The sequence below is a fragment of the Suricata suricatta genome, chromosome 2, assembly GCF_006229205.1.
Source record: "Suricata suricatta isolate VVHF042 chromosome 2, meerkat_22Aug2017_6uvM2_HiC, whole genome shotgun sequence".
Taxonomy (NCBI): domain Eukaryota; kingdom Metazoa; phylum Chordata; class Mammalia; order Carnivora; family Herpestidae; genus Suricata; species Suricata suricatta.
Window position 1 is genome coordinate 159437993 of NC_043701.1, and position 11723 is coordinate 159449715.

At 54.8% G+C, this 11723-nt stretch overlaps 1 protein-coding gene across 3 annotated transcripts; it reads left to right on the forward strand.

The window, feature by feature from the left end:
• Nucleotides 1-127: 127 nt before the first annotated feature.
• SFXN3 (sideroflexin 3) lies at nt 128-8398 on the forward strand. 3 transcript variants are annotated; one of them, XM_029932411.1, is made up of 11 exons: nt 128-419; nt 2611-2774; nt 3400-3603; nt 3937-4035; nt 4406-4481; nt 4645-4730; nt 4980-5107; nt 5281-5330; nt 6163-6212; nt 6664-6711; nt 6969-8398. In XM_029932411.1, exons 2-11 carry the CDS (start codon nt 2614-2616, stop codon nt 7063-7065), a joined length of 999 nt encoding a protein of 332 aa, XP_029788271.1. In that variant the 5' UTR covers nt 128-419; nt 2611-2613; the 3' UTR covers nt 7066-8398. The 3 variants fall into 3 exon arrangements, with proteins under 3 accessions (XP_029788271.1, XP_029788270.1, XP_029788272.1); XM_029932410.1 differs by lacking the exon at nt 128-419 and adding an exon at nt 1292-1391; XM_029932412.1 differs by lacking the exon at nt 128-419 and adding an exon at nt 1292-1391 and having other exon boundaries at nt 3433-3603.
• The last annotated feature ends 3325 nt before the right edge of the window (nt 8399-11723 follow it).

An 11723-nucleotide genomic window follows, 5' to 3' on the forward strand; every position in this document is an offset into this window, starting at 1 on the left:
CGCCCCGCCCGGCTGCAGGAATCGGGGTGGCCTACGTAGCTCCGGGCACCCATTGGCTGTGAGGGCCGCCAGTCACTCCCTCCACCTCCTTCTTGGGCGCGCTGGTCCGCCGTTTGTCACCTGGGCTGAGGCCCTAGGGTTCCGCGGGCTGCAGTTCTGATGCCCCGCCACTCCCCACGAATTTAGGGTTTGGGTCACGCCTCGCCCCCTCCCGCTACCGGTTCAGCGCAGGGGAGCCCAGAACCGCGTCTTCTCCAGGCCAAGCTAGATATTTGGGGTCGGAACTGTCACCCCGTCGCGTCACCTCTGAGGTCTCAGTGAAGGACTGTCTCCTGGGCAGAGGGGGCGTGAGCATGCGGTGGGCAGGAGCGTGGGCTGGCGCCTGGGTGTGCGGCAGGCGTGCCCTGTAAGGTGACTGGGTGAGTTTTGAAATGTGTGTGTGAGTGTGTGTTGACTTCTTTCGCATGCATCTTCCTTCTATTTCACAGTGTCTCTCTGACCCCCTCAGTTCTGGAAAGGGGACAGAGTGGAGCACTGATCCAAGGACACTAGGGGAAGGAAGAATCTTTCTATCCACTTGCTTGATGCAGACAGAGCTACCTTGAGCCTTCTTCCCCTACACCTCCCAGAGCAGAGACTGGGGCTAAGATCTGTGGTGCAGGGGTAGGGAATGGGGGCATAAGGAAACTGAGGACCCAGCGGAGCTAGGTAAGAAAGGGGCTGGAGCAGGAAAAGGGTGGGAGCATAGAAGGGGCACAGCCACGAGTAGAACAAGATTGTGGAGGGCTGCGAATGCCCAACTGCTGCGAGAAAAGCTTGTGGGACCTGGGTAGGAGCCCAGGGGGCCAAGTAGGCAGAGGCCACTGCCAAGGCGGCCATCTAGTAAACAAGCCGGGCGGTAACCCGAGTCCCTCCGGGCGCACTATCAGAGGATGGCCCCTCCAAGCCGCAAGCCTTCGTCCAGCGCCCAGCGAGTTTTCGCCCTGAGCACCTAAACGCGTTGCTATCCGAGGCCGGGTGCCTCCCTAGGCCAGCGACGGGACTGCAAGCAAAGGGGGCAGCACCCGCGGCCCCTCCCCTCGTCTCCAGGCCTGGGGACCGGCCAGAACTGACTCCTAGAGCCCTGATTGGCTCTGGGAGGCGGCGAAGAGCCAGCTCCCTGCAGCCGGGGCTGGGGGCGTCGCCCCAAATACCACCCACCGCCCCCAGCTTCTGCCAATCCCTAGGCACGCCCGGCGGACGCGCGGGGGGGAACCCCCGCCCCTCCTGCCGGCTAGCGTCACGCGTGACGTTACGCGTGATGGGTTGGGGGGCGGGGGCAGGGGCGACGCGCCGGGAGAAAGGCGGGTCTGGGAGCTGCAGAGGCCAGAAACCCAGGAGCTCAGCAAAGCGTGAGTGCTGGCTCTCCAGGGTGGGGTTCGGGGGAGTAGGACGCTGAGGGCTAGGAGGGAGGGAAGCCTGCCTTGGGTGTGCTCTCCGTCCTATCCGGGTTCAGTATCTTGGGTTCTAGGGAGGTTCTTGGGGACCGCGGGTAGGTTGGTTGGTGGAGTAATGTCAGGGTGGGGCCTTATGTGGTCACACTTTCTAGTGTCTGCACTTGATGGATATGGTGTGTGTGTGTGTGTGTGTGTGTGTGTGTGTGTGTGCGCGCAAGTAACGGACTTTGTAGGCTAGTGTGTGCAGGGCGTGTCCACCGTTTGTATATCTGTGTAGGGCATGTACATATTTTTGTGTATGGGTATGTGAGAGTGAGCCTGTGGGAGAGGGGAGGGTGTCTCTTCCAGTGAGGAAGGAAGTATGGTTGGAGAGGATTAGTCATACTGGACGATTTTACGTTAACACAGCCCGACGGCTGCTTCAGGCTTTCCTCTCAACAGTGGGTGGAGAAGGCACTTATTGAATCCTCCTTTCTGGACGGAGGTGGCTTGGGGAGTGGTGGATGGGCGTCTGTACCAGTCTTGCCCAGCTGAGGAACAAGGAGGACCTTGGGCCATTCAGTGTGGGAGAGGGGACTTGTGCGTACCCATGAGTACGCATGCCTGGCTGGCATCAGACTCCCCTATTTGAGATCTGGAATAGATAAGCCCTGAAGTAGCCAGTGAGCCCTTGTTCTCCTCCAATCAGGGGCTGGGGCGTGGGAGGGCTTATGCCATCTTCCCAGACAGCCTTGGGGGTTTGTATCTAGGTCTCAAGGCAGCTGGGGCTAAAGCTGAAATGAGCATGCATGTATAATGCATATAATACACATTTTTGTGCATGTAGAGCACACGGGTATCTGCACGGGATTAGTGACTGCTGCTGCATTAACCATACACATGTAAATCCTCGCTGATGAAAACCTGCACCACGCTAGCGTGCAGAAGAGACCTGTGTTTTCTGGTTCTGTTTTCCCCTGCCCTCTCCTCCAGTGGCTGCAGGTCTCTGAGCCAGGTCATTGCCTGGAAAACAGCTCCTCCCCCCAACCCTTGCTTACCTCTCTGGAGTCACCTTGAGCTCTAGAAGGGATTGGTGCTAGGCCCAGGGACCAGGTCAGGGCCATCAGAGGCTCCCGCAGGGAGAGCTCTTGGACCCCATCCTCGGAGTCCTCTGATTCTGATCTTTGTTCTGCAGAAAATGGGTGACTTGCCCTTAGATATCAATATCCAGGAACCTCGCTGGGACCAAAGCACTTTTCTGGGCAGAGCCCGGCACTTCTTCACTGTTACTGATCCCCGAAATCTGCTGCTGTCTGGAGCACAGCTGGAAGCTTCCCGGAACATTGTGCAGAACTACAGGTAGCCCGCTACCCCATCTGAATGAGGGGTACTCAGTCCCTGCCATTAATATAGTACCTTTTGGATGCATCTCCTCAAGCTTGAGGGTGAGCCTGTCCCACTCCTCCACCCCCTTACTCCCTGGCTCTGTGTTGGAATCCCAGGCGACTATGACACAGAGCTTCAACCCAGAGAATTTCAGGGTGTTTGGGTTGAGGAGGTGGCATTGATGTTTGTGGAGGGGGCCACTGCATGCTTCACAACCTTCAACAGGGGCCTGTCCCACTGCTAGGCTCACCCCCTTCAAGGACAGAGGGGGCTCAAAGTTGAGTCCCAAGGAGGTAGGAGAGCATCCCCACTTGTCCCCAGAAGGAAATACCCTTGCGATGCTCCCAGCCATTTTTGACCCATTGGAAACCACCATTACCCATGGCCAGGCATTTAGGCAGAAAGAGAAGGGCACCTTTCTTTATGTGGCTAGAAGGAAAATGGAAAAAGGATCCCTCCTACCCTTCTGGGAAGATTTGACTCCCTCAGAGACAAGGAGCTCCTTTATTCTGAGACTCAGGGCCAAAGTTCCTGGTCCCCTGCCCAGACTTCCCCTGACCTCAGTGGTCAGGGCTGTGGGGGCAGATCTGCCCCCTAGAATTGCCTGTCTGTTCCTTACCACTCTCTGCAGGGCCGGTGTGGTGACGCCAGGGCTCACTGAGGACCAGTTGTGGAGGGCCAAGTATGTGTACGATTCTGCCTTCCATCCGGACACAGGGGAGAAGGTGGTCCTGATTGGCCGTATGTCAGCCCAGGTGCCCATGAACATGACCATCACTGGCTGCATGCTCACCTTCTACAGGCAGGTCCTGCCCCTTGCATCCTCTCCCTGGGCAGTCTGTCCAAGCTAGAGTGTAGCTTGTGATTAGGTGAGACCGGTTTGGGCAGAGAATTGTGGGTGAAGGAGAGCTTGGGTTCGAATCCCTTACCTTCCTCAGAACTCAGCCCCAGGGTTCCTCTCACCCCAGAGACAAGTGTATGTGGCTGCGGAAGTGGGGAGGGGGGTGCAGAGGTCATCGGAGCAAGTTCTAAGGTCATCAGCTGTGTCCCTTCTGAGGGTTTGGGAATAACCTTTAGGGTTTCATTATCAGGGTTTGAGGATGAGGGGCAGAAATAAGTGTCTTTGTTCCCTCAGGAAGACCCCAACCGTGGTGTTCTGGCAGTGGGTGAATCAGTCCTTCAATGCTGTTGTTAATTACTCCAACCGCAGTGGCGATGCTCCCATCACTGTGGGGTGAGAGCTCATCCCCAGGGACTCCCCACCCCTCACCTCCAGGCCGACCATTGCTCCCTCTTGTTTGCCCCTTTTCCCGGGTGCTCCTGCAGCCAGTGGTGACTTAACGCCCTCCCCTCTGCCCACCCCTCTCCCCACCCCTGCTCTCTTGGCCTGAGGGCTTGGGGTCCTCTTGCCTGCCCCATGGGGGACCCTCTCCCTAAGGGGACAGATTGGAACTTCCAGGCAGGTCTACACTGCAGCAGGGGAGGAACCTCTCTGCCTGTCACGCCTCATGTATTGAGGGTTTGGGCATGTCCCTGTAGCAAAGAACCACATGCTGGGCCGTTCACCTCCCCCCCCACTTGTGTCCTGACTCTTCCACCCACAGGCAGCTGGGAACAGCTTATGTGAGTGCCACCACCGGGGCTGTGGCCACAGCCCTGGGCCTCAAATCCCTCACCAAGGTAAATGCCCCCCGCCTCATACTGCCCCCTCACTCACTTTCGTCTATCTCCCTCTTGCCCATCACGCATCCACACCAACCTACAGGCTCCCACATCTCTCCCGAGAGCTCTCACCACTCCATGGCCCTTAGGGCCACTGAGTGATATCTTTCCTCCCCCCCAGCACCTGCCCCCCCTGGTGGGCCGATTTGTGCCCTTTGCAGCTGTGGCAGCTGCCAACTGCATCAACATCCCCCTGATGAGGCAGAGGTGAGTGGCTCCGGCTCCTAGCATGCAGGTGGGCATGCCATCCTGCCATGCACACTGGCCCAGGGTGGGGACGTCCTCTCCCTCTCCAAACAGAAGCTTCTGGGCACAGTCTTAGTCTAACTCCGGGACCCTGGAGCAGGAGAAACAGTCTTTGAATCTGTGATATCTGATGGGAGCCCTGGGGCTGTGGGGGGGACACTGCAGGTAGGATTTGGGCCTGTGATCTGACCCCGACCCTTTCCTTCTCAGGGAACTGCAGGTGGGCATCCCTGTGACTGATGAGGAAGGTCGGAGACTTGGCCACTCAGTGGCCGCTGCCAAGCAAGGAATCTTCCAGGTGGTGATATCGAGAATCTGCATGGCCATTCCTGCCATGGGTGAGACAGGGGTACCTGGATGGGGGGATGGGAGGCTCTAAGAGATGGGGTGCATTCTCCAGGGGTTTTGAGCACTCTGGGGGGAGTGGGAAGAGTTATGAAAGGGATCCGCCCCTCCGCAGGATCCCGACTTTCATTCCACTAACTCTCTCCTCTGCCCTGACCGTGTGTAGCCATTCCCCCTGTGATCATGGACGCTCTGGAGAAGAAAGACTTCCTAAAGGTAGGCCACTCCCACCTTTCCCATCCTGGAAGAGGTGGTGGTTGGAAGCAGAAGTGAGCAGTCCCCACCCCTCTTCTGAGTCTGAGACTTGCCCCCTGTTGGCTCCACCCCTGAACTGCCCTCCTCCACCTTCATTCATTCAGTTGGCAGGAAGGAGTTGGGCTGGGGTGAAGGAACACTGAGGGAGCAGGAGGAGAAGATGAGGGAAGGAAGGAAATGGTTTCTGCCCTGAAGAGAATTGGTGTCACTCCAGAGGTCTCTGGCACACAGGGATGGCCCACCCCATCACACTTGACGTTATATTCATGCTGTCACCTACTAACAACAGTGAGACACACAGGCTCCCACATGCACGAACAGAACAGAGAAGAAGGCACAGGACTACGAGCTCATTTATTGAATCCTTTATTCACCAGCATTTATTGAGCACCAGCTGTGCTCACGGGAGGAACAGAACGGCGGTCCCTGTGGCTGGAGTGAATGGAGAAGGGTGTGCAGAACAGGAAAGGGGCAGGTTCATGTGTGCCACTGGGATGGGAGGAAGTGAGCGGAGGGTTGGCGGAGGCTTCCAGAAGAAAGCAGCTCCTGGGGGCAGTGCAGAACAAATCCTGTGAGGGGAGAGTGGGTGATGGGACACTAGGGAGGGTGTCAGCAAGCAGGCCTGGCTGGACTAGAGGCTGGTGATGTGGCCATTCCAGCCCTGTTGTGGTCTTGGGAGAAAGGAAAGGGCCACAAATCAGGGTTGATGGGATTGAACTGTCATAGGGGGAATGCGGTGTGGGCTAAAGGAGGAGGGGGCACAAGCCATTCCGTTGTCTCTGTCTCCCCACAGCGTCGCCCCTGGCTGGGAGCACCCCTGCAGGTGGGACTTGTGGGCTTCTGGTAAGTGTGCGGGGACTTAGCTTCGGTGTGTGGGAGTGCCCTCTCCATGGTGGATGTGGGTGGGTACTTACTGATTACTGGGTTCATGTACACCATTCATTCATACGTTCAGCTGGTGGGGCATGCTGTGTGTGTTAGCAGGTGTTCTCCATCCTTGAAGGTCAACAGTTGGAGACATTCTAGTTCTCATGTACAAGAGGAAAGCATGGAAATACATGATTTGGTATCATCCAGGAGTTGCATGCACATTTAATTTGATTCAGGCGCTCACTGGCTGTGGAGCTCTGGGTCACTGCCCTGGAGGCTCTTTCCTTAGCCAGAACCTATTGTCAGCATTGGCTTTAGTCAACCTCTACCCCTTGGGGCTGTCTCCAGGGATGGGGTGGGAAGCAGGGAGCCGGCAACCATAGGTCAAAACTTCACAGATCTTCCCAACACTCTTCTTCCCCAGCCTGGTATTTGCCACCCCCTTGTGCTGTGCCCTGTTCCCCCAAAGAAGGTAAGTGCTGCCCCTGGGCTTGGTTGAGGGGCTCTGGACAGGTCTCCACATCTCTGGAACCCACTGACCTTAGGACCCTTCAGTGGGTTCCAGGAGGAGGCTTGGCAGGCACTCAATTTATGGGGAGGGGGGATGATAATGAGTTGGCCTTCTGGCAGTTGAAAACTATTACTCAGCCTGGGAGGAAGGGTGGAGTGGTCCCTGAGGCATTTTGAGGTTCAGGGGATCCTGAGCCTGCCTGTGCTGTTCTGTTGCAGCTCCTTACATGTGAGCAGGCTGGAGCCGGAGCTGAGAGCTCAGATCCGTGAGCAAAACCCCAGCATCGAAGTGGTTTACTACAACAAGGGACTCTGAAGGAGGGTCAGCCCCTGGACTCCTCCCTCATCTCCTTGGGCTGCTGCTTTAGTGGACCCTTGCCATCCCTGCCACTGGCCCATCTGCCTGGTACTGGGCGGGGCTTGGTGGGGAAGCAGCCATTGAGACCAGCAATCCTTAGGCTGAGAGGTGTCCCCATTAAGCCTTTTCCTCTCCTCTCTGGTTTCAAAGAGCAGGGTCACATAATCCCTTTCTGCTGTGCTTCTATGTCTGTGTATGGACACACACGATACGTGTGTATGTGTGTGTGTACATGCTGTCCGGGAAGCAAGGAACAGATGTGCTGTCCTAGGGTGTCCTGATATCTTGGCTTCTCCTCTCGGCCTCTTGCCACCTGTCAGCCAGCCAGGTTCCAGGACTTCCCTGCCTAAACAGTTCCACCGGCCAAGTCATTTCTAACAGCACCTCGCCCCTTCTGGACACCGGAGTAGCCAGCATCTTAGGACAAAAACGGAGGGATACCAGCAGGCCAAACTGGGCCAAATCCTTCAGATTACTGTTTCCTGGCTCCCAAGGACTGGGCTGGCAGAGAAAGACATACCAGGGTAAGGGAGATGGGGAGTTGATGCATCCCCCACACCCTGAAAGAGCCAGTTTCTTCTCCTTTCCTCTATCAGAACAAAGGAGCGGTGGTATACTGTCCCATTCCTGCCATCTTCCCATCTCCCCCACACTGCAGTGTGGCCATCTTTAGGTACATTCTTAGGAGTTCTTAGTTTCCTCTGACATCATAACCTCAAATCTACATCTAAAGTCCCAACCAACCAAAAAGCCAGGAAGGCAGAGCAAGCATTCCCCCTTTAAGAGCGCCCAGCGCCCCCTCTGGCAGAGGGACGCAGCTGTGGGGACGGTGCTTAACCTCCACAGGTAGCTGAGTGGAGACAACTAGCACACCCTCAAGGGCAACTAGGCCCTGAGTATACAATCTTAAGACAGGAAATTCTGTGTTCTCTTGACTCTTGTTAGACATTCAGCAGAACCCTGACCTTAGCTCCTCTTTTTTGCGGCTTGGCCCTGCTCCTACCTCTACTCCCACCCCCAGTCCCCAAGAGGAAGAAGGGCCCAGGTATCCATAGCTGGTCCAAAGGGCGGGTAGGCTTGGGAATGGGATATGTGGTGGTACACTCACAGGATACAGAGCTGGACCTTGACTCCCAACTCCCATGAGCTCTAGCTGAAGCAGTGGGTAGGATGGATGAAGGCCCAGTGGGATCCTCTAAGAGCATTTTCATGCTCTCCCAATTATCTGCTACCAGTGACTAAACCTATGATGCCATTGTTAATTAAAAATCTGTCTACTTCTTGAACTTCACTTGATTCCGTGTCCTTAGTGCCCAGGAAGAACCAGTCTCCTGCCTTCCGCCTTCCCTTCCCTCCCCACAAAGTCCAGGTCCCTTCTGTATGGAACCTCAGCCCCCAGCAGAGGGCACTCTGAGATTAGAAAATCAGTCCTCCGTCAGCACCCTGAGTACTAAGGGGATGTAGATGCTTTCTGTTCCCTTTGCAGACAGAGTCCTGGCTTCATTTCCTTCTTGGCTAGGAAGGCTGATCACACCTATGTACCAGCGCAAGCTCTGGGCTTCTTGGTTCCCTTCAGGCATTTGGCATGGGTTGGATGGGTTGGTGGCTGCTGGTTCCCAGGGAAGCCTCTGGAGAGAGAAAGGCTAAGGACTGTTCAGCTCCATCAGAGAGAAGTTAGGACACCAGCACACCCTCCATACCCCTCCTCCACGCCCCCATCAATACCACACAGACACAAGCCTGGCAGGGACCATTTGCTAGTTGACACCCCTTCTACCCCCATCCCAGGACCCTTCATTCCCTCCTTATGTAATCCCCTTTATTTTCCCTAAGAGAAATGGGGCCAGAAGTTCATGCCTCTGGACAGATGGTGAGAGCTACTATCAAACAGTTTATAGTTAGTTGCCTCTCTTATTCCAAGTCTTGGCTTTGGAAGATTCAAAAGAATAAACATCAATGAATCTACAATAAAATCCATTGCCTACTCCCTGCAGGACTACCCCCTCATCTCCCCTTTTTCAGCTCAAAGCTCTCACACTAGGTGGTGGGGGAAATCTGTAGGACTGTAGTCTCGAAAAGGCCTGAAGTGAACCTTGTACCTTGGCCTCGGCTCTCTCACTCCTCTTAGGAAATGGAAGTTTCCCTGTATGGGCAATGGGGGTGACACCAGCTACTGCTTATTGAGCCCTACATGTGGTGCTCGGCCAAGCGCTTCAAGTCCATTATCTCTTTTGATCTTCACAACCCACTGTGGGACCAGACATGCTATGTAAATTCTTAGCAAAAACACAGGCTTCAAGACATTTAAAAAGTTGCCCATAGTCACACAACCAGGAACCAGGATTCAAGTTTAGTCGTGTGACTCTGAAGCCACTATACTAAGCAGATTCCTCACCAGCCAGCCACCAGCCAAACCTGAAACAATTCTCCTAGTCTCTCTGTCATTCCAGGGCCTCTCCTCCCTGGGCCCAGTTTGTTTATAGGCCCACATGACTGATAGGCCCACAAGTGTACTCAGACCTTTTACTAAAGCCCAAGGAGGGGCGCCTGGGTAGCTCAGTCGGTTAAGCCTCTGACTTCAGCTCAGGTCAGATCTCATGTTCGTGGGTTTGAGCCCTGCGTCAGGCTCTGTGCTGACAGCTAGCTCAGAGCCTGGAGCCTGTTTCCGGTTCTGTGTCTCCTTCTTTGCTGCCCCTCCTACTCTCATGCTCTCTCTCTCTGTATCAAAAATAAATAAAACATTAACAAAAAAATTAAAAAAAAATAAAGCCCAAGGAGTTTCCAAGCTTGAGAGTTTTACAGCTGAAGGAACATAAGCAAAGATTCCTATTCTTGATTAAATATGGTTTGGCAGGGGGCGCCTGGGTGGCTCAACTGGTTAAGTGTCCAACTTTGGCTCATAATCTCCTGATTTGTGAGAGGGAGCTCTGGGGCGGGCTCTGTGCTCACAGCTCAGAGCCTGGAGCCTGCTTCAGATTCTGTGTCTTCTTCTTTCTCTGCCCCACCCCCATTCACACTCTGTCTCTCTCTCTCTCCAAAATAAACATTAAACAAATTTTTTAATACAGGGCGATATTTAGATGGGCTGCCTGGCCAGCTCAGTCAGTATAGCATGTGACCCCTGGTCATGGGGTTGTGAGTTTGAGCCCATGTTGGGCCTAGAGTTTAATTAAAAAAAAATGTTTTTAAATATGGTGTGACATTTTGAAAACCAGGTTCAATTCCATCCTGTTCTGCCAGTCTTGACCGGTGCCTCCTACCAAGCCCACAGGGCCCTGGGTCAACTCTTGAAGCCTCTTTCTGCAGTTACAGCCTTGGTCATTGGTAATCTCCTTGAAAAAAGGCCTTGCACTCTTACTGGAAAATCCAGGCAAAATAAACCTACTTGGGGAGGAAGGGGCAGGAACCTCTGTTAAACAAAATCATGAAGAGCATTTTACAACATACTTATTGTGTTCTGCAGATAACACTAAACCCTATCAGGGAGAGGACTGGCCAAGGCACCAGTGAGGCCAGTTAGGAAGGAATGCTTTGCTGCCATCTTTCCTTCCTAATTCCACACCAGCTTCTCAAAGCCAAAGTTAGCTTTGGGCTAACTTCACAGGCTCTCTAAAGGCAAAACCTAGCCAGGTACCTTTTCCAAACTGCCTCCACCTACTTGGAATTTTCCTGGAAAGTCAGCATTTGGGCAGAGGGAGCACTTTTCTTGCTGGAAAATAATCTCCCTCATTCTTGGGCCTCTCTTTGTCTTTATGCTCAGACTCTGGGAACCTTCTTTGGGAGCCGACATCTGTGTCTTCGGTCTTCTCCAGGCTCCTCCTGGCCTGGCCTCATCTGCTCCAGAACTTGCCCATTATTAAGACCACAAACCTCCTTCTCTCCCAACCCATTTTCTGAGGAGAAAAATGGCTCAGGTCTGGGTTAGGCTGGCCATAGGGAGGGGGCCAAGTGGGCACGTCCTGCTCTTTTCTAGGGTCACTGACGCTGGCATCTTAGGGGCAGTGTTTAGGGCCGGCTTCAGCTCCGGCTCTGGGGGCGCATGCCACTCAGACTAGGCTAGTCGCCCGCTCCACCTCGCTCTCCCGCCGACCCCCTTGCGGAGCCCTACAAGTCACAGGCAAGCCCATTTCCTCTCAGTCAAGCTTGTCAGTCTCAATCCAGCCCCGCCCCGGGGGGATCTGTCTGTCATCGGTAAGTCACGCCCTCTTGGGGCAAAGCCAGTCAGCGCAGAGTCCCGCCCCTCCTCTGGCCCTTGTCAATCAAAGTTAGGCTCGGCTCCACCTCCTTTCCGTTTCCCAGGCAACGGCATTATAGCCGCTGGCCTGGAATGCAATTCATCTCCCCTACCTGAGCTAGGAACCTACGGTATCAGATCCGCTTTCTGGGTGACCTCGGTCCTGGACCGTTAAATCCACCAAATCGCTTTCCTCCTTTCCAGTTTCGAAGCTCACGAGCGCCCCAGCGCCCGCCCTTTGACTTCCTGCCCGGAAATCCGCGACGTTTTCGAGGAATCGCGCGAAGTCTTTCCTGGGTCCCAAGCCCGGAGTTTTTGGCGGCGTACGGGGCTATGGGCCTTGCCACTTGGGCTTGCATCCCACGGTTCACGAAACGTTTAC